This window comes from Neoarius graeffei, chromosome 14 (genome assembly GCF_027579695.1).
Source record: "Neoarius graeffei isolate fNeoGra1 chromosome 14, fNeoGra1.pri, whole genome shotgun sequence".
In the NCBI taxonomy this organism is placed as follows: Eukaryota; Metazoa; Chordata; class Actinopteri; order Siluriformes; family Ariidae; genus Neoarius; species Neoarius graeffei.
In genome coordinates, this window is record NC_083582.1 from 31,434,783 (window position 1) to 31,458,226 (window position 23,444).

Below are 23,444 nucleotides of genomic sequence, written 5' to 3' on the forward strand. Positions count from 1 at the left end.
CATCATACAAATGCATACCACTAATGCCAGAGCTGTTGTCATAGAAAATTAACCAACACCTTCTGACTAATAAGAATCCAGAATTCAACAGTGTTGTTGTATGAACACATCTTATAAACTTGCACGTCTGCCTCCATGGAGAATGCCGATATTCTCCAAGTTTTCTTTATGGAGGCAGAGTTCACCCATATCTATTAACTTCCTCACTGCCCAACTTCACTGGCTCAAAGTGCTTCATAAGTCTTCTTTATTGTATGGTAATTATGTCACACTGTTGCTAATTTGTATTCCTTCGCCATTTTAATCAAAACATGGCGCTTAAAGGTGACAAAAATTAGCAGAAAGATGCCTTGACTGATAGGCATGCTGGAACAAAAACTCTAGTGCTGTCAATTTGAATTTATTATCTCACATTCATCAGGTATATTTGCCTTGTCACTGTCCATTAATCTCAGACTGATTTATAGAACCTCTCTTATTATGGAATCCTTTGTAGTTACATTTGAAAGCTGGTGTTGTGGTATGAATGTTCTGGTTATCCTTCATTCTTGGTCTTTTTAAGGGTGATAGTTTAATAAATATTCAAAAGGAAATGAGTATTTGTGCAGAATTACCATTGCAAAACGTAGAATGATTACGCTCCAGCATCTATGGAATGGCAACAACCTAACTATCAGCCTGAAAGTTAAACTGGTCAAGACTCTAGTTTGGAGTGCTCTACTACAGTATATAGAGCAGGGAGCTGGACTCTATTGAGATCTGAAGAAAACAGAATAACGGCAGCAGAAATGTGGCTCTGGAGGCGTATGCTGAATGTCAGCTGGAAAGAGAAAAGAACAAACAGCAGCATCCTAACAGAACTCGGTATATACAGAGAGCTCTTTGGCAAGGTGGTCAGCCTGAAAATGGGATATTTTGGACATAATATGAGAGGGAGAGTCAGTCCTCTAGCACTGCAAATTACTGAAGGGAAATTAGAAGGAAAAAGGAAGAGAGGCAGACAGAAGAAACAGTGGTATGATAACATCAAAGAATGGACCAACCTAACCTACACCCAAGCCAAGCGTCTAGCACAGGACAGAGTGGCATGGAGACTGATGACAAGAAGTAGTGCAGACATGGTTGCCAATTATCAGGTGTGACGGAAGCAGCAAGGAAGGAAGGAAGGAAGGAGTATTTGTATGTGAGATCTTTTAAAGAAAGAAACATTCAAATCCTTGGCCATGTAAACTGAAGAGCCATTTCTGTCCTTCAAAGGGTTGGTTATGCCAAAACAGAATGGACCTCATTTATAAATCTAGTGTAGATCTGAGTGCAGAAATCATCGTCGGTCAGGGTTCATATGCGATTCATGAAAGGTTCGTATCTCGCCAATCACAGTGTAAGAATGATCGGGTGTTGATAAATTTGATAGCTGAAAACCATCATCATTTAAAATAATCAGACCCCTAAATATTCTCGGTTTAGAGGCCATGCCCCTAGACTTTACAACATGAAGAGATGTAATACAGCCAAGAAACTTCTCCATGCTCAAAATAGAAGCTCTAATGTCACATGTCCAACTGAATTAATTATTCCTATATGACAGTCTGAAAACTAGCATCAGGAAGTCATGAAAATGCAGGATGGAAAGAAATCACTGCTACGGTCAACAGTGTTATCATCCACAATCAAAATCAAGCTGAGGTAATATTTAATTTATATATCTGTGATACAGTATGTATAGCCGATATACTGTATATAATAGTGATATAATAGCTTATATTGGAAATCTTTACATGAAGGCTAGGTGAAGAAAGAGTGGTCAGATCTCAAATTTGCCACCAAAAATTACATGGTTGTGGAGTTTCTTTATTTTCTCATTTTAATGATGTTTCAGATCAATTAAAGTCAGGCACCAGTGGTGTCCAGCCTTTGGTTAGACAAACTGGCATGGAGCTGCACCACAGAGCCAGGCAACCATGAGCTGTGTGTGTGAGAGAGACAGCATTTATCCTGCGCCCCCCATGCTGACACACCACCACCCTGGATGCCTTGGGAGACAAAAGCAGCTTAATACAAACTCATCACTATCTGTTAAAAAAAACAAACAAAAACAAACAAAAAAACCCTGCAGTCCTGAAAATACCCTCACATCTTATGGATGTGTAGAGATCTTCTAACAGAACTAGATGCGCCATTGCTGAGATTTGATGATTGGCAAAGCTTTTGTTTAAACAGGTGACTGAATATGTATCTAACCTATCTGTGGGTGGTAAAAGAGAGCAACTGGACTTGCTTGAAGAATCTTCAAGCAAGTCCAGTTGCTCTCTTTTACCACCCACAGTTTACCATGACCTGGATGACTGAGAATCTTCACAGACATGTCTAACCTCTCATGTTGCAAATTGGTTAACCGATCCATTGCTTTTAATTCTTCAATTTTTCAACACTTTGGTGGACTGCGCTGTAACCAGACTAGTGTTCATCAGAGCCCAGTTCAGAGTGAGGCATTGGGTAATGCATGATTGGTGAAAGTGAGGTGTCCACATGGGGATGTTCATGAGCATCCACTGGTGCAACTCATTATTAAATTATGGGGCAAAAGCATAGAGTAGAGGTGGCAGTTCATCTTTGCTTCATCCATCCACGAATTCTTGGGACAAACTGGCCTGGACGTTTGGCATCAGTATGAGAAATGTGTGCACTGTTGGCTGAGGAGGCAGTGTGGGCTGTCAATGTCACATACATGTCAAGTTATACGGTTTCCCTGTATTTTGTACAGGAAAATGCAATTTTTTGGCTAATATGTCGTACACTGATTTTCATACAGGAAAATTACGTTTTGTATCAGAGATTTTTTCCGTTACTCCAAGAAAATTTTCTTAGCATCCACCATTTATTTTTTCAAACATGCATGCCCAATGAAATGGAACTATTTTTTATTTATGTGGTTTTATAGTTGCATGTGGTTTTCTCGGTCATTTGTAGTTGAGCAGTCCTCATGTGCACATCAAATTTGACAAGTTTTATCTTTTAAACATGGCATCTGGAAATGCAATGGCAAAGAGAAAATGTGCTGGAACTGGAAAACATCTGAAGGAATGGGAAACTCTGGATGGAGAGTACAAAGGATGGATCCAGGCGTCTTTGAGTGGCCTCCAATATTCGTTTTGTGTTCTGTGCAGAAAGCACATTAAAGTGGCAGCTTCAGGTTTTTATGACCTGAAATTGCATTTCCCAACCAAGGCACATAAAAACTGAGTCGTTAAATGCAGGACCTTCAAGTCTATGGAGCAGCATTTTGGCGCAAGTACATCGGCTTGGACTGCCTAGACTTCTGTGATGGCTGCAGAAGTTATGTTCTGCCAATTTCTCATGGAACACAACATCCCCCTGACTGTGGCAGACCATTTTTCGCAGCTAGCGAAAAAAAATGTTTCCCGATTCAAAGACTGCACAGGTAAGCATTTGTGTATGTGTTTTTAAAAAAAAAGTTTTTACTATTTGCATGTAGGAAAGCTTCCTCCATTATCATGATAATTTAGGGAGGCGGTACTGGGAGTCAGGGCCGCTGACAGCTTTGGCTGGGCCCGGGACAAAATGCTCTGAATGGGCCCCCCCTAACAACACCCCCCACCCCCCGGGCCAACCCACACACACACACTCACCTCTCTTATCCCAGTCTCTACTCACTCCAACCCTTAAATGACAGGTATTCAAAAAGGTATTCAAAAAGGTATTCCTAAACTCGTGGATAGTCTACTTTAAATCACGCGCGATTGGGGTGCTCTTGAAGGAGCAGCGATGGACGGGGGATTTCGGGCAGGGCTGGGGGCGAACATAGTATACTGTGCGTGCGTACTGTCCAGTGTGAAAAGCAGAGAAGAACACACCGCTCGAGAAACGGCGGGATATGATTGCGGGCTAATGTGAATATTCTTAGCTTCAATCAGATATATGAAACACAATGTTATTAAGCCGTTGTGGTTATGAAATGATTCAATGGCCTGTGCGTTTGATATGGTGTTCAGTGTGACTTGCTCTCCCCTCGTTTGTAACATGAACTGCGTGCCGCACGTGCCTTGGTTTGGGTTACTTTACGGGGCTGGAAAAAGTTGGCTGTGTCTTACCTGGCTCAGCTGCCCCACTGCCTTTGCTAGTACCTGCTGCATCATCCGAATCTTTTTTAAAATATTTATGCAGTGAGCCCCTGAGTCTCTTGGTTTCTTCCGCTCTTTTTCTCTTTTCTTTTCTTTGCTCCTGACTTGTGCATGTTGGCAAATGGCACGCACGCTGATTGTCGAAGCGCTATGATCGAACGATGTCGTTTTTTTCCCCTTAATCAAAGAGTCAGACCAAACCATTTTTGCATTAGGGGTGGTAGAGGGTTCTTGACGCCTTTTTCAAAGACAATAAAGGCAAAAGATCTAGAAATCATTTATTGAATGCAAATATAGCACATTTCTCCCTCAAATCAACACATTTTGAAATGAAATAAAATAATTTAATCGCAACTTCATGAGAGCCCAGTTCTGGGCCCTCCCCATTCCTGGGCCCAGGACAACATACCCGTTTGTCCCCCCCTGTCGGCGGGCCTGCTGGGAGTTGCCGTTTATACAATGGCAACTGTAGTTACCCGGTGATTTCTGGTTTCGTTTCCCTAAACATTTTAATTGCTGATAGACAATTGGCAAAAAAAGTACCAATAGATGTATACTGGGGAAAGGTCTTCGATGTAAAAACTGCTCTGGGTGTTGCCAGGTTTCCAATACTGAAACAACTTTTTACTGCTTTGCTGTGCCTCCCACATAGCAATGCAGATAGTGAGAGGGCTTTTTCATTGGTTAGGAAAATTCATACTGAGTACAGAAAAAAAATATGGCTGCAGACACATTAACTGCATATCTGCAAATTAAAATGAACTGTGATGAGGAGCTACAACTGCTACCCAAGCAGTGATAGCAGTTCCGCTTCTGCTTCCGGGGCACGGTACAGCCACTGACCCAGTGCTTCACGTCGGTATTTTTTTTTTTTTAACTTGATTAGATATTAGGGTGGCACGGTGGTGTAGTGGTTAGTGCTGTTGCCTCACAGCAAGAAGGTCCGGGTTCGAGCCCCGTGGCCGGCGAGGGCCTTTCTGTGCGGAGTTTGCATGTTCTCCACTTGTCCGCGTGGGTTTCCTCTGAGTGCTCCGGTTTCCCCCACAGTCCAAAGACATGCAGGTTAGGATCTGTTCGAACTGTTGCTCTCAGGGAGGAGCTACAGGCGCATCAGGACAAAGACAAACCGATTCAAAAACAGCTTCTTTCCAAAAACCATAACCGCCCTGAACTTGCATATGCTCTGACTTTATAGTCTATTTATTTTACTATGTGACTCTTCTCGTGCAATAATTTATAATGTGCAGTACTTTATAAGGGACTCTCTCTGTGCAATACTTTTATAATGTGCAATATCTCACTCCATAATGTGAAACACAACACATTCACCTCACCTCAGGACTGTGCACCTTACATACAGCACATGCACCTCAGGACTGTGCACCTTACACGCAGCACACACACCTCAAGTCTGTGCACCTGCCTTACCTTGCAATACTTCATAAATGTGTAATATTTTATTTTATAATGTGAATCTCTCGTGCAATAATTTATAATGTGACTCTCTCTGTGCAATCATTTATATGTGCAATGAGCAATACCTCACTCCATAATGTGTAACACAACACATACACCTCAGGACTGTGCACCTTACCCCCCTTACACACTCCCCCCCCTTTTTTTTCCCCCCTTCCTCTCTCTCTCTCTCTCACTCTACATGCTGTTTTGCACTGCTTTTGGAGATGCTTTAATCTCTTTGTACATGTGTATAGTGACAATAAAGGCATTCTATTCTATTCTATTCTATTCTATTCTATTCTATTCTATTCTATTCTATGTATCATTCCAGTTCCCAAAAAGAATTGGCCCAGCGAGCTGAACGACTTCTGACCGGTGGCACTCACTTCACATCTGATGAAGATGTTGGAGCGGCTCTTCCTCAGCCTCTTCAGACCCCAGGTACAACATGCCCAGGACTGTCTGCAGTTTGTGTACCGAGCCCACTCGCACCTGGATAAGGGAAATGGCACAATGAGGATCCTCTTCTTGGACTTCTCGAGTGCCTTCAACACCGTCCAGCCCCTATTGCTTCAGGAAAAACTGAACAGGATGTGAGTGGACCCCTGTCTGGTCACCTGGATCTCCAGCTACCTCACTGACAGGCCGCAGTATGTCAGGCTGAAGGACATCATGTCTGACACTCTGATTAGAAGCACCGGAGCACCCCAGGGCACGGTGCTGGCCCCTCTTCTCTTCACCCTGTACACCACGGACTTCTGCTACAACTCGGAGCTGTGTCACATTCAGAAGTTTGTCGATGACACAGCCATCATTGGGTGTATCAGTGACAACAGAGAGGAGGAGTATAGGAGCCTGGTGAGGGACTTTGCTGTGTGGTGCAACAGGAACCATCTGCAGCTCAACACCTCAAAGACCAAGGAGCTGGTCATTGACTTTGAGAGGTCCAGACCAAGGTCACGACCAGTTCTGATCAAGGGAGTCAAGGTGGAGGCTGTGGATTCCGACAAGTACCTTGGGCTGTGACTGGACAGCAAGCTGGACTGGACTTTTAACACCAAACACTTATACAGGAAGGGACAGAGCAGGCTATACTTCCTTAGGAGGCTGCGGTCCTTTAACATCTGCAGGAAAATCTTGTGGATGTTCTATCAGTCTGTGGTCACCAGTGTCCTGTTTTACACCGTGGTGTGCTGGGGGGGCAGCACATCCAAGAAGTACACATCCAGGCTGGACAAACTGATCAGGCGGGCCGGCTCTGTGGTCGGCGTGAAGCTGGACTCTCTGGTGACGGTGGCAGAGAAGAGGTCTATGGATAAACTATTGAACATCATGGACGATGCCAGTCATCCTCTGCACACCGTCATCAGCAACCAGCGGAGCCTGTTCAGTGACAGAATACTCCTTCCCAAGTGCAGGACTAACAGACTCAAAAACTCCTTTGTCCCTTACGCCATCAGACTGTACAACTCCTCTCTGGGGGGGAGGGGTAACAGGAGGACAGAGGACGGGAAGGAGCAGTAGCCTAGTCTAACAATAAGCAATACTGGACAATGTGCAATATAATGTGCAATATAAAGTGCAATATCTCTCCTGCTGTCCCCCTTCTCCCCCCCTTTTTTATTTTTCCTCCTCCCCCTTTCCTCTCTTCCTCATATCTTATTCTTTTTATATTTGTATGTAAATACTTAATTTATTTTTATTTATCTAGAAGTTTTCCTCTATTTCTTTTCTCTGTTTATCTGTAATGATGCTGCTGGAATCTTAATTTCCCTGAGGGAACCCTCCCAAAGGGATCAATAAAGTTTTATCTAATCTAATCTAATCTAATCTAATCTAATCTAATCTAATCTAATCTAATCTAATCTAATCTAATCTAATCTAATCTAATCTAATCTAACTGCAACCATCTCACAGAGGCGTCCAGGTCGTCCACAAAAGTTAACACCTTGACAGGAGCATCTTCTGATGAGAAGGGTTGAAGAAAATCGTCATGCAAGTTCACTGCAGTTATCTAAAGAAGTAGAAAGCCAAACTGGGGTGACTATTTCCCGTGACACAATACGACATACACTGCAGAGGAATAGCATGCATGGATGCCATCCACGAAAGAAGCCTCTCCTAAAGCCCAGGCACAAAAAAGCCCACCTAGAGTTTGCCAGGGCCCATGCTGACAAAGATGAAGACTACTGGGACTCTACACTCTGGAGTGATGAGACCAAGATAAATGTTTTTGGAACTGATGGCTTCAAAACTATATGGCGTCGCAAAGGTGAGGAATACAAAGAAAAATGCATGGTGCCTACAGTGAAATACCGTGGTGGCAGTGTCCTTATGTGGGGCTGCATGAGTGCTGCTGGTGTTGGGGAGCTGCATTTCATTGATGGCATTATGAATTCACAGATGTATTGCTCCATACTGAAAGAGAAGATGCTACCATGACTCTGTGCCCTTGGTCGTCATGCACTTTTCCAATATGACAATGATCCTAAACACACATCTAAGGCCACTGTTGGATTTCTGAAGAAGAATAGGGTGAAAGTGATTCAGTGGCCAAGTATGTCTCCTGATCTGAACCCAATCGAACACCTATGGGGAATTCTGAAGAGACAAGTTGAGCATCACTCTCCATCCAGCATCCAGTCACTAAAAGAGATCATTGTTGAAGAATGGAAAAAGATTGATGTTGCAAAATGTCACCAACTTGTTCATTCCATGCCTAGAAGACTTGGTGCTGTTATTAAAAATCATGGAGGCCATAGAAAGTACTAGATGTAGTACCGTATTTTCTGGACTATAAGCCGCTACTTTTTTCCTAGGTTTTGAACCATGCGGCTTATACAAAGGTGCGGCTATTCTGTGGATTTTTCTTCCACAGCTAGGGGCGCTCTAACCGGAAGTAGAATCAAAAATAAGATAGACGAAAAATCAATGCAAAGAAGAATTAGCAGATCTTTAGCAGATAGAACACGCATGACAAATTACTAACTGGTAATTATTTTCAAATCCAGCGAAGATGATTAAAGTGACTTGTGGTTTCAAACACAGGAGAAATGAAGGTAAATAAATACCGGTTATTTTCTCTTGGTTCTGTTCCGTTTTAATCAGCAAAGTTGCTGCCGTGTTAAAAGGCACTGTTTGGAAAGAATCTGTTCAGGTACATACATGTACATTTACAGTACAAAATCATTCTGTACATGCAGTAAATATCAACATAGATATCTGCGGCTTATAGCCCGGTGCGGCTTGTATATCTTTTTTTAAATTTTTTTTTAAAAATAGAGCGGATGCGGCTTATATACAGGTGCGCTCTATAGTCCAGAAAATACGGTAGTTTTTGTTGTGGGGTGTACTCATTTTTGCACCACCCTAATTTGAGTAAAACTGAAAAATGTGTAATCTAAGTTTATATTATTAACATTACTTTCACGTTATAAGTTAAACAGATGTTATATTAAACTTTGTCTTTTCAACATTTTGGAAATTGTTTGTGTTCATTGAGATATTGTTTAAAATGTTACTTTTCAAAGGGGGTGTACTCATTTACGCTGAGCACTGTAAATCTAAAAGCCCAATTCATCCTGGTCCCCTGTGGAAACCACCTTGAACTGTCCCAGAGTACACAGGCTGCCAGGTGACAAGGGGATTATTCTCAGCATCAACAGCCTCTACCCTGTTACACAGACCTCAGTGAGTACCACATCGAGACTCCTCAAGGCATGGTTGTACACAACCATACCTATTGGTTACCTGAACACCAAAGGAAAGCGTAATGTGCAACGCTATATTGTGCAATGGTCAACAAAGAAGTAATTGAAGAGCCTCACAGTGATTGGAGCAGCCCTGTGGGCTTGGTGCCCAAGGTTAATGGGTCAGTCCACTTTGGTTTTTGTGGACCATTTTGTGGACTTTAGAAAAGACAATAGAGTGACTAAATTTGACACATACCCAATGCCATGCATTGATGAACTGCTCAAATGGTTAGGCATGGCTCACATTTATTCAAAACTGGATTTAACCAAGGGATATTGACAGCTTACTTTGACTCCAATATCCAGAGAAAAGACATTTTTTCCCCTTAGTCCTGTGGACAGTTTTTTTGTGGGGGCCCGCTATTGCATTCTCCTCACTTTTCTCCCCCTTTTCTTCTACAGAGTGATGCATTGTATAGAAGGCTGGGTATACAGTTGTATACAGTTGTGTCTCAACTGGTGGAGGCTCTTGGTAATAGAAAGTAAATATGGCATGATTGAAAAGGAGCGTCTGGCTATCAAATTGATGGTCCTCACCCCATGCTAACATGTGGATCACTCATTGGTATCTGGCACTTCAGCCATTCAAGTTCTAAGTGGTCCACAGGCCAGCGGCACCAATTGGGGTGGCAGAATACTTCTTCTGCAAGGTGTGTGCAAGGGGTATGTGTGGGGGAGGGATGGAGGAAGAGTCAGTTGCAGGCCGGACCACTCCCTTCCCTGAGTGGGGTGGTGGGGGTATGTTGCTTTGAGGGCATACATAAGCATCAGTTGTGAATTGAGAGTTTTTGAAAGTGTGCTGAAAATGAACTCTGCTGAAATTCTGCCAGTCTTCCTCCACACACATGCACACTGGGTTCTACAGGATCTAGGTCTCTTCAAATTGTTAAGGGTTTTTGCTATCTTGGAAGATTTTCTGATATGGAAACAGTCAGTTGTTGGGTTTTATATAGAATCTTTAGAGGCTTTCCCATTGGGACAATATGTTAAACCCTTTTCTAAATGTATATAGGTCCAGACCAACCAGAGACTGGATGAGTGAACCACTTATTATGGTTCCAGGCTGGCAATAACCCCAAATTAACCAGAGATTCAGGTGAACTATCGACCAACACTGATTGTAGACAAATATATTACTGGATTATTATCCAGATCCAGAACTATATACCCAGGTACACTATATTTTCAGAATGAGAATGGATCCAGGTCCACTATAGATCATCAATGAAAGTGGGGTTAAGCCCCAAGTTTAGTATTGCTTGAGGTGGTCTTAAGGTAAATGCAGTCTGACTACAATCCAGATTACACAATTCAACTTAAACTAATCACAGTCATCTCAGTCCAAACAGCTCAGATTACAAAATGATGCAAGTATTCAGATATTACCAAAATAGTCTATTTTCTGGGATAGGGAGCAGGAGACGTGCTTACCTTGGCACGGAGGATTGTGCAATGCAGGGAACTTGTGGATGACTCATAGAGCAAGTCAAATTCCAGAGTGCCTAAAGAAGCTTCAACAGAGATAAAGAGAATTAACTCAGAACAGATTTAATAGTAGCAAACCATTCATCATCTGTAACTGCTTATCCTGTGCAGGGTTGTGGGCAAGCTGGATTCTATCCCAGCTGACTATGGTCAAGAGGTGGGGTACACCCTGGACATGTCACCAGGTCATCACAGGGCTGATACATAGAGACAAACAACCATTCACACTCACACCTACAGTCAATTTAGAGCCTCCAATTAGCTTAACCTGCATGCCTTTGGACTGTGGGGGAAACTGGAGCACCTGCAGGAAACCCACGCAGACACAGGGAGAACATGCAAACTCCACACAGAAAGACCTCTGTCAGCCACTGGGCTCAAACCCAGAACCTTCTTGCTGTGAGGCGACAGTGCTAACCACTACACCACTGTGCTGGCCTTAGTAGCAAACCTCATACATTATTACCTTATTTAAAACTAATAGTTGCATTTAAAACCAGTGGTTCTGGCCTTGTGAAAGGAGGGAATTTAAGCTGTGATATAATCATTACAGTATTTGTCCTAAGGTATTTTTGAAATCTTGTGTAACTTTTTTCTTTTCTGAAATCTTATCCACTACCTGGACAAATGGGGGAAAGAGGGCATGTTTCAAAACTGAATCAAATAAAGACCCACTTAATGATTTTAATAATTCTAATGTATCAAAACTAAATCAATTTAGAATCTGTCAGAATTTCAGATGGTGTGCAATATGAGTAGTCACTCCTACCAAGGTAGGCATGTCCCATACCTGACCAAGTACCTATGTCTTGCAAATTTTCCCAGCTTAGCAAGCCTTCCTTTAAAAAAAAAAATGATGATGTTGCAAGTTTTTATGCTGTATATCAGACTCACTGTTGTCATCACTGTCACAGCTGTCAATCTCCACAGATGTTTCCATACTGTTCATCGTAGACAGTGTCCCTCCACCCGCTGCTGTGCCCGAAGACAATGGGGACAAGAGTCCTCCTCCCCCTGATGCTCCTCCTTCCACCAATAGTGCCGTAGATGGAAACCCTGCCTGGTTTGGTGACAGTGATTCACAGACAGAGGATGTAGGGGACAGGCGGGGAAAGTAGGCAGATATTTGCCTGATGGGCCTAATGGGGCCGGGGCAGACATTAATCGCCATGTGCTCCTGGATGGAGATGGTCATCCGCTTTCCCTTCTGCACAGTCATCTAGCTAGCAAGTAAATACAGATGGGTATTAGATTTTGGTACTTATTGTACCAAATAATGACCAATGAAACCATCCAACAACATGCAATTAAAGAGTATACTGACCATTAACTTTTAAAATGTAAATAGATTATATTTTCTAATTGGATTTTTTTTGTAAACAAGCCTGGTTCCTGTAAAGCAAATTAAGGTTTGCTAATGGAGAAGGAACAGACCACAAGAGACAGTTGCTGAATCACACAGAGCCTGAAGGTTTAAGGAGTCTGTTTGCTGCCTGTTTCAAAACACATCACTTTTAATTGTACAACACTCCAATACCCGCAGAAGGTGATTTAATTCTGATTTGGACTAGGCACATAGACTAATAGATTAAAAAAAAAAAACTAAAAAATGTCAATGTTTAAGTTCAATAGGTACGATCAGAAGAATTGGGAAATGTGTCTGATTCATCGTAAATGTAACTTAAGCACTGGCTGAGTATGAAGTTTCAGCATCTGAGAGTATGCTGGAAAGAACCAGAGGCCAGAAAGAACCAACAACCAGAGGCTGTAACATAGCATGGTCTATAGGTGTTTTTGTGTTTTGTTTCTTTTGCTAGTTTAAAGAAAACTAATGTTCCTGCTATTATTTAATGTTTTTTTACGACAGCATGGTTGAATACTCAAATCTGATTGGTCAGGAGGTGTGCATTATTTTTCATATAACAGCACAGGTGTTTCTGGCTGTAACATGGACATTAATATTAATGCACTCATTATAATACATAATTTTTCTATCATAACTCATACACAGATACTTGTACTGGCTAGAGTGAAGGAAGGACTGTTTATCACAGCTATGATGTAGGTAAGAATAGGAACTAACTTGTCTGTTGCATTGTCCATGTGAATGAGCTGTTACGATAGAAACCCAAATATATTAGAACAAACGTGTTAATATACACCTGTGATTTGCAGCTGCACAACTGTCAGAGCTGCTGACAGTAAATGAATGAATCATAAATGAATGAACTGACAGAAAATGAATCAACACCTTCTGACTAATCATAATCCAGAATCCAACAGAGCTGTAGTATAAGGATTTGCTTCATAATGTTCTTAGAATGTTACTGACACAACATTTCCAATATAAAAAATGTCACTGCCAGTGTTAACATTCCTACAACTCAGAATTTTGCAAAAACATTGTAGATTATAAACATTATAAGATAGATCATAAATTAAATATTTGTTTGCTTGTGGGCCTCCCAAGTGGAGCAACAGTAAAGCCTTCAACCTATCATCTGAGAGATTGCTCTGTCGAATCCTGATGTTACCACCGCCATCTATGGCTGGGGGGGGCTTCCAGTGCTAAAAAAAATAAAGAAGCTATGCAAGGGCAGAAAATGTTATTAAATCTGCCCCTGAAAGCCATAGAGTCATTGACTGAATATCTGTGATACGTGAAGCTATCCTATAGTCTTGCTTAGTGTGTATAATATGCAAAACTACAACTGTCGTTTGTCATCAGAACTGGTGGAAATCAGATTGTTGTCATATTTACAGATAATCAATTCACATATTTGTCATGCTTAACAGTGCAAAAGCTGTTTGCATTTGCATTTTGCAATTAACTGTCCAAAATATCCCAGAATCCAGTGATATTTTTGCCTGGATATTTCACACTATGACCCTTATATGATGAAAATCATGTTGTGGATTCTCCTATCATGGCATTGTAAAAAATAGATAGATAGATAGATAGATAGATAGATAGATAGATAGATAGATAGATAGATAGATAGATAGATAGATAGATAGATAGATAGATAGAGTGGTGCTTGAAAGTTTGTCAACCTTTTAGAATTTTCTATATTTCTGCATAAATGTGACCTAAAATGTCATCAGATTTTCACACAAGTCCTAAAAGTAGATAAAGAGAACCCAGTTAAACAAATGAGACAAATATATTATACTTGTTTTTTTTATTTATTGAGGAAAATTATCCGATATTACATATCTGTGAGTGGCAAAAGTATGTGAACCTCTAGGATTAGCAGTTAATTTGAAGGTGAAATTAGTCAGGTGTTTTCAATCAATGGGATGACAATCAGGTGTAAGTGGGCACCCTGTTTTATTTCAAGAACAGGGATCTATCAAAGTCTGATCTTCACAACACATGTTTGTGGAAGTGTATCATGACACAAACAAAGGAGATTTCTGAGGACCTCAGAAAAAGCGTTGTTGATGCTCATCAGGCCGGAAAAATTTACAAAACCATCTCTAAAGAGTTTGGACTCCACCAATCCTCAGTCAAACAGACTGTGTACAAATGGAGGAAATTCAAGACCATTGTTACCCTCCCCAGGAGTGGTTGACCAACAAAGATCACTCCAAGAGCAAGGCGTGTAATAGTCAGCGAGGTCACAAAGGACCCCAGGGTAACTTCTAAGCAACTGAAGGCCTCTCTCACATTGGCTAATGTTAATGTTCATGAGTCCACCATCAGGAGAACACTGAACAACAATGGTGTGCATGGCAGGGATGCAAGGAGAAAGCCATTGCTCTCCAAAAAAACATTACTGCTCATCTGCAGTTTGCTAAAGATCACATGGACAAGCCAGAAGGTTATTGGAAAAATGTTTTGTGGACAGATGATACCAAAATAGAACTTTTTGGTTGAAATGAGAAGCGTTATGTTTGGAGAAAGGAAAACACTGCATTCCAGCATAAGAACCTTATCCCATCTGTGAACCATGGTGGTGGTAGTATCATGATTTGGGCCTGTTTTGCTGCATCTGGGCCAGGACGGCTTGCCATCATTGATGGAACAATGAATTCTGAATTATACCAGCGAATTCTAAAGGAAAATGTCAGGACATCTGTCCATGAACTGAATCTCAAGAGAAGGTGGGTCATGCAGCAAGACAATGACCCTAAGCACACAAGTCATTCTACCAAAGAATGGTTAAAGAAGAATAAAGTGAATGTTTTGGAATGGCCAAGTCAAAGTCCTGACCTTAATCCAATCGAAATGTTGTGGAAGGACCTGAAGCAAACAGTTCATGTGAGGAAACCCACTAATATCCCAGAGTTGAAGCTGTTCTGTATGGTGGAATGGGCTAAAATTCCTCCAAGCTGATGTGCAAGGACTGATCAACAGTTAGCGGAAATGTTTAGTTGCAGTTATTGCTGTACAAGGGGGTCACACCAGATACTGAAAGCAAAGGTTCACATACTTTTGCCGCTCACAGATATGTAATATTGGATTATTTTCCTCAATAAATAAATGACCAAGTATAATATTTTGTCTCATTTGTTTAACTGGGTTCTCTTTATCTACTTTTAGGACATGTGTGAAAATCTGATGATGGTTTAGGTCATATTTATGCAGAAATATAGAAAATTCTAAAGGGTTCACAAACTTTCAAGCACCACTGTAGATAAATACTTTTTTTTTAAATTAACAAAACAAAAAACCCTCTTGGTATGGTCCAGATATGATATGGATTCTTGCAAGAATTTCAAAAGATATCTTTCGATCTTTGGATTCTTGGGTTTTGGTGCACTGCGTTATTCAGGCTTGCTCATTGAAGACAGACTAGGGATAAAATTAGCTCATGTTTAAAGTCACTAAGATTCTGTAAAGCTGCTTTGCGACAATGTCCATTGTTAAAAGTGCTATAAAAATACACTTGACGCTTGATTCTTTGCTATATGATGCATCCTTCTAACCTCATTCTAGGAAAACAAAACAGCACTGTTTACAGACTTTCAGAGTTTTCCTTATCATACAGTGGTGCTTGAAAGTTTGTGAACCCTTTAGAATTTTTTTTATTTCTGAATAAATATGACTTAAAACATCATCAGATTTTCACACAAGTCCTAAAAGTAGATAAAGAGAACCCAGTTAAACAAATGAGACAAAAATATTATACTTGGTCATTTATCTACTGAGGAAAATAATCCAATATTACATATCTCTGAGTGGCAAAAGTATGTGAACCTCTCGGATTAGCAGTTAATTTGAAGGTGAAATTAGAGTCAGGTGTTTTCAATCAATTGGGATGGCAATCAGGTGTGAGTGGGCACCCTGTTTTATTTAAAGAACAGGGATCGATCAAAGTCTGATCTTCACAACACATGTTTGTGGAAATGTATCATGGCACGAACAAAGGAGGTTTCTGAGGACCTCAGAAAAAGCGTTGTTGATGCTCATCAGGCTGGAAAAGGTTACAAAACCATCTGTAAAGAGTTTGGACTCCACCAATCCACAGTCAGACAGATTGTGTACAAATGGAGGAAATTCAAGACCATTGTTACCCTCCCCAGGAGTGGTCGACCAACAACGATCACTCCAAGAGTAAGGCGTGTAATAGTCGGCGAGGTCACAAAGGACCCCAGGGTAACTTCTAAGCAACTGAAGGCCTCTCTCACATTGGCTAATGTTAATGTTCATGAGTCCACCATCAGGAGAACACTGAACAACAGTGGTGTGCATGGCAGGGTTGCAAGGAGAAAGCCACTGCTCTCCAAAAAGAACATTGCTACTTGTCTGCAGTTTGCTAAAGATCATGTGGACAAGCCAGAAGGCTATTGGAAAAATGTTCTGTGGATGGATGAGACCAAAATAGAATTTTGGTTTAAATGAGAAGCATTATGTTTGGAGAAAGGAAACCACTGCATTCCAGCATAAGAACCTTATCCCATCTGTGAAACATGGTGGTGGTAGTATCATGGTTTGGGCCTGTTTTGCTGCATCTGGGCCAGGACGGCTTGCCATCATTGATGGAACAATGAATTCTGAATTATACCAGTGAATTCTAAAGGAAAATGTCAGGACATCTGTCCATGAACTGAATCTCAAGAGAAGGTGGGTCATGCAGCAAGACAACGACCCTAAGCACACAAGTCGTTCTACCAAAGAATGGTTAAAGAAGAATAAAGTTAATGTTTTGGAACGGCCAAGTCAAAGTCCTGACCTTAATCCAATCGAAATGTTGTGGAAGGACCTGAAGTGAGCAGTTCATGTGAGGAAACCCACCAACATCCCAGAGTTGAAGCTGTTTTGTTCAGAGGAATGGGCTAAAATTCCTCCAGGCTGGTGTGCAGGACTGATCAGCAGTTACCGTAAACGTTTAGTTGCAGTTATTGCTGCACAAGGGGGTCCCACCAGATACTGAAAGCAAAGGTTCACATACTTTTGCCACTCACAGATATGTAATATTGGGTCATTTTCCTCAATAAATAAATGACCAAGTATAATATTTTTGTCTCATTTGTTTAACTGGGTTCTCTTTATCTACTTTTCAGACTTGTGTGAAAATCTGATGATGTTTTAGGTCATATTTATGCAGAAATATAGAAAATTCTAAAGGGTTCACAAACTTTCAAGCACCACTGTATATTGCTCACCCCTCAATGTATTACCATAGTTTTTTTTTGGAAAACTGCCAACACTGATGAGTTAAAATCTTAAAAAAGATTTTAAGTCATAAAAGATTTTGACTTTTTAAGTCATTTTTAAGTCATCAGTTAAAAAAGATTTTAACTGATGACTTAAAAATAATAATTAAAAAAAGTCTTCAGAAACCATATCTTTGAAATCACTTCACTGTTGAAATATGCTGTGAGTGAAGGCAGGAAACTCAGCAGGATACTAGTTTTGGGAAATCCAATAATCATTTCAAAATTCCAACTGGGGATAAGAGAACCAAGACAAGATTAACCTAGGGCAATCCATATTCAAAACATAGCTCTGGAACAAGGTAGCAGATGGAAAAACTAAAGTCTATAGGTGGTTTTTGTTTTGGTTCTTTTGCTAATTGAAAAATAGCTTGTGGTAACCAAGATCATATTATGAAGCAAATCATTGAAATGAAATCTAATCAATTTCGACAAACACAGGCTATGGAAAGCAAAGGGACAGAGTAAGTGCAGACAGTGTACCGTAGGTGAAATATACAAAACCATTTTTGTTGTAGTGGGAATGATCAGGGGCGCTGCTAGAAATCTTGGGCCCTATGAAAGATTACAATTTAGGGCCCCCCCCCGGTAAAATTTTCAAGCTCAAGCAACTGAATTTGAAGCCTGTTTTTGGCTGGCACTTCTACTTTACTATGCATGTGATCAGCTACCTAGCAAGTTTAGGTGATACAATTATTTGGTATATGAACATTTTAAATGCAGAACTGTCAGAATTAGACTGAATAGACTGTTGCCTTAAAATGAAAATTCCATGATATATATGGAAGATATATATATATATATATATATATATATATATATATATATATATATATATATATATATATATATATATATATATGTATATATGTATATATATATATTTTTTTCTTTTCTTTTATTAGCAACTATTAATAGGCCACTCAGTAGCCTATGGAATTCATTCAATCTAAATGTTTGTGTTGAGAGAAATTGCATGCATCACTGTATCAGTATGGATTTATAACATTCTGTATGCACATTATGGATACTCCAGAGCCCTCCAGCAAACATCATCAATAATCAGGATTACAAAATGTATTCCTTCGTTTCCTCCATTTATTGACTTATTGTATGTGATCAAATGTATGCCTTGATGAATAACTACACTAGTTTTTTGATACAATTACATAGTGCACTGCAAGAAATCCACTAAGTGTTTTTGGTTTCTTTTAGGCATCACACATTTATTAGAAAACACAGCAAATGTTCAAATATTCAAGTTAAATACTTAGCAACAGTATCAATAAATCCACACATGAACAATAGCAATGATATCTATGACCACAGCTAATGTGCAAAATATTAAAGTTAAATACTTAACAACATCAACAAATCCACACATGAACAATGGCAAAACACCTAGACTTAATTATACAATAAAGATACCTATGAAAAAAGGTGATTTTTTTTCCACACACAGTGTGATATCCGGACTTCATAATTCATCACACCTGCTCCTGCTTCGCAACTTCTAGAATGTACACCTCTGTTGCGCACATAGAAAAACTGACAGCTGATCTGAGCTGTGCTAATAGCGGCGCTGTGCACACACGGAGCTACACATTTCACGTGTCCCGCGCCCAGAATCAGACTGTACCATTAGTAAAAAGGGTGGAAGGGTGAAATGACAATATCATAAATAATTCAAGAAAAATGTTATAGCAAATCATAACCATGTATAATTTGCATATTTTAACAGATGAAATGAAATATTTTATTTCAAAAACTTACACAAGGCAAAGAAGAATAAAGTGAATTTTTTACTATTAAAATAATATTAATATTCCTCACAGGCCCCCCTGTCAGTGCCAGGCCCTTAGAATCATCCTAACTTTTCCCCCCCTAGCTGCGCCCCTGGGAATGATACAGATATTACAGTGATTCCAGTCAGAATCCTTTCTTGCATAGGTAGGCTAGTTGCCTCATCACATCAGGAAGAGTACTTTACACTGTGTGTAAAAGATACCGAAGTACTGGGCACAGATGTTTTCACATGTAGCTTTTAAAATAAAACAATTCACATGCACATGCTAATGTTGAGCCTAACTTGGTGAAAGAATAAATGTAAAAGCGAAGAAGAAGAAGAAGAATCTAAAAGATACTGTGGAGAAAGTCATGACATCTTCACATGCCAATTGTCTGATAGCTGAGGTGCTGAGAAAAAGAAAGATTTTCTTATATGCTGATGCAGATGTGAACTCATTATAAAAGAAATATTTAAACCAGACCTGGGTTTCTGTGCTACCAGATGGTACCAAGAAGCTTGACTGAAATGAAAATGACTCTGAGTGTGTAGTGTTTCATAATTAAGAGACATGCCAGTGGAATAAGAACTCCAGCACCAGAAAGCTTCAGAAGTATGACAAGATTGAAAATAAGGACAATTTCATGGAGATGAACTTGGCATGATAATTCCACGTATAGTGCATAATTTGTATATAGACTGAAAGCCCAGTGAGGTTAGGGGTTACTTGCCCTCAATGACCCTGGGTGTGAAACCAGAGCATTCTCAGTCTTGTGGTTATTAATTTCCACTGTGGTGTGTTCACTAAACATAATAAAACAAGTATGAAGTAATTTTAGGAACTTCCTCATCATAATTCGCTTCATAAACCGCACAATTGTTTCCCACTGATTAATCACTAATCACCATTGTTTCCTAGCAACCAAGCATTGACCAACATTGTTTCCCAACAATCACTCATCACCATTGTTTCCCAACAATCAATTGACAATCACCACTGTTTTCTTAACAACTAATTACAGATCACCATTGTTCCCAAGTTTGATATTTCTTTCATTTCTTATCTATCATTCTTTCTTGAATCATGTCATTATTTCCATGTGAATTTCATGTGACTTTTCTTTCAGGGAACAACTCACTCCTGCAAAAGAAGAGGAAGAAGAAGTGGCATTAGAAGACTTGCCTGGGTAAGGGAATGAGCTTGTCATGGTCAATGAGGAAGAGACAGAATGAGGCAAAGATACAGAGCTATCTCAAATGACATAAGGGCCACAATTATACATCCTGTAAAGAAGCATGGCTTAACTAAGCATGATAGAGATGCATCATAGAGTATAGCCTGATGAGACGCCACAGTATCAGCAAGAATCCAGATGTACAGGAGGGAAAACCAGTGTTTCATCATAAAGCACTTTGTGGTATTTCATTAACCTCAGTGACTATATGACTCATTTCAGAACTCTTACTGTAACTATTCATTTGTTCCACTGGTTTTTACAGAATTGAATAACTCCCTCAAGCTGGTGGCAGAAAAACAGTTTTCACTCTTCAGCAAGAGAAATCTGTAATACGGTCTTAGAAAACAATGCCATCAAACTACAAGAGGTCCAGAGAGCACTCACAGAAGATGAAAAGAAAGCCAGACCTGATGACCTTTACATACTCTGCATAAGAATGCCACATTTTAAAATGAGAGTACACCACTACATCTTATCACTCAAAAATACACTAAAAGAGGAGTCTTCTTTTTCCCCCTCAATAAAATGGCAGATAAGCCAATCGGTATATGAATCTGGAATGAATGACATTTGTGTAGGTGTTTTGAACTTTTCAATCTTAACTGACCTCTTGGAAGTCCCACCTCCTACCCCTCCCCTTCCCTCACATTACTGATGTTTTGCCTGTTGCTCTTCTTTCAACTAAATTTTTCCATTGAGAAGATGCAAAAATTCAGATTTGTCTATTTGTCGAACCCGTGTATTTAAAAACCTTTCTGTCACCACCAAGGTTAAAGTCTACAGAGCAGTCTGCCTCTGTGAATAGTCTTGCTGTACTGCTGAGAGTCCTGGACCTTATACAGAGCCCAGGTCAAAAGACTAGAAGCTTTTCACATCCGCTGCTTATGGTCTCAGTAAGGAGGATAAGATCCCTTATGTAACCATCCTCCATAGCACATGTATGACCAGCATAGAAACTATGATTGTGTCTGGACAGCTTAGCTGGATCAGACATGGAATAAGGATGTCTGATGATTGACTTCTGAAACAGCTTCTCTATGGTGAACTAGCCACTGGGAGACATTTGGTTGGCAGCCAGGAAAACAGGTGCAAGGACCAGCTCAAAGCCACACTCAAAAAAACATGTAACATCCAGCTCAGTGAATGAGACACTGTAGCATCTGACAGAAGGCAATGGTGCTCTACCATCCAACAAAAAGTGTCCAAGTATTTGAACAGGCACACACAGTTGCCAGAATTGAACAAAGAAACTGAAGTCATGCCATGTGCCAAAGACCTGCCCCTGTTAATGGAATTTTGTGTCCCAAATATGGGAAAATGTGTGCTTCTCAGGTTGGACTATGAAGTCACCAGAGAGCCCATCAGTAGCGGGGCAACCAAGAATAGGGGATCCTGTATGAGATTAGAGGATATCTTCATTGACATTGACAGACAGCCACAAGCAAGCAAAAAAAAAAAAAAAAAAAAAAAAAAATATATATATATATATATATATATATATATATATATATATATATATATATATATATATATATATATTTGTTAACATGGAATGTCTGTGTATTGGACATGACAGGTTAAATAAATTAAAAAATTGTAATTGTTGGCAAATGTATCACAACAGTATTTTACTATACTAGTAACACATACAGCAAGACAAACAGTGTTTATTAAAATACCATACATCCATTTTCTACTGCTTATCTGGTTCCAGGTTGTGGGGCCAGCAGTCTCAGAAGCGATGCCCAAATCTCCCTCTCCCCAGCCACCTCCTCCAGCTCCTCGGGGGGAATAACAAGGCATTTCCAGTTCAGCTCAGAAATAAAATCCCTCCAGCATGTCCTGGGTCTGCCCCAGGGTCTCCTCCCAGTTGGACATGCACAAAATGGGAGGCATCCGGGAGGCATTCTAACCAGATGCCTGAACCACCTCAGCTGGCTCCTTTTGATGTGAAGAAGCAGTGGCTGGACTTTGAGCCTGAGCTCCTCACCCTATCTCTAAGGCTGGACCCAAATGGCATTCCCATTCCCAGTTCAGCTCAGAAATAAAGGCATTCCCAGTTCAGCTCAGAAATAAAATACAAGTTCAGTGGAAGTTCATTTCTGCCATTTATATCCGCAATCTTGTTCTTTGTCATTACCCAGAGCTTGTGACCATAGATGAGGGTAGGAACGTAGATTGACCAATAAATTGATAGCTTTGCCTTTTGGCTCAGGTCTCTCTTTACCATGACAGATCAGCAGAGAGTCTGCATGACTGTTGATGCTGCACCAATCTGCCGATCAATCTCCTGTTCATTTTTTCCTCACTCATGAACAAGACCCAGAAATACTTAAACTCCTACACTTGAGGCAGCAACCTACCCCCAACCTGGAAAGGGCATTCCACCCTTTTCTGGGTGAGGACCATGGCCTCTGATTTGGAGGTGCTGATTCTCATCCCAGCCTCTTCACACTCAGCTGCAAACCATCCCAGGGCATGCTGGAGGTTACAACTTGATGAAGTCAAAAGGACCACATTATCTACAAAAAGCAATGACACATTATTGATGTCCCCAAACCAGACACCTTCCACCCCCTGACTGTGCCTAGAAATCCTGTCCATAAAAATTATGAACAGAATCGATGACAAAGGGCAGCCTTGGTGCAGTCCAATGCCCACCAAGAACAAGTCTGACTTACTGCTAGCAATGCGAACCAAGATCTCATGCCATTCATACAGGGATCTAATGGCCCATATCAATGGGCCTGGTACCCCATACTCCTAGAGAATCTCCCATAAGGGGTCGCACATGTGGACCGGTTGGGCAAACTCCCATGAACCCTCCAGTATCCTTCAGAGTGTTAAGAGCTGGGCCAGTGTTCCATGGCCAGGATGAAAACCGCATTGTTCCTCCTGAATCTGAGGTGCGACTAACAGA

At 40.5% G+C, this 23,444-nt stretch overlaps 1 protein-coding gene across 1 annotated transcript in view; it reads right to left on the minus strand.

Annotated features, from left to right (window-relative positions):
• The window catches only part of LOC132897541 (double C2-like domain-containing protein alpha), a 52,871-nt gene extending 40,815 nt beyond the window's left edge, over positions 1 to 12,056 (minus strand). The window contains exons 1-2 of the mRNA XM_060938801.1: positions 11,732 to 12,056; positions 10,784 to 10,863 (exon numbers count right to left, since the gene is read on the minus strand). Of these exons, the coding sequence (XP_060794784.1) occupies positions 10,784 to 10,863; positions 11,732 to 12,056 (405 nt within the window). The remainder of the gene's footprint in view (positions 1 to 10,783; positions 10,864 to 11,731) is intronic.
• Positions 12,057 to 23,444: the final 11,388 nt, after the last annotated feature.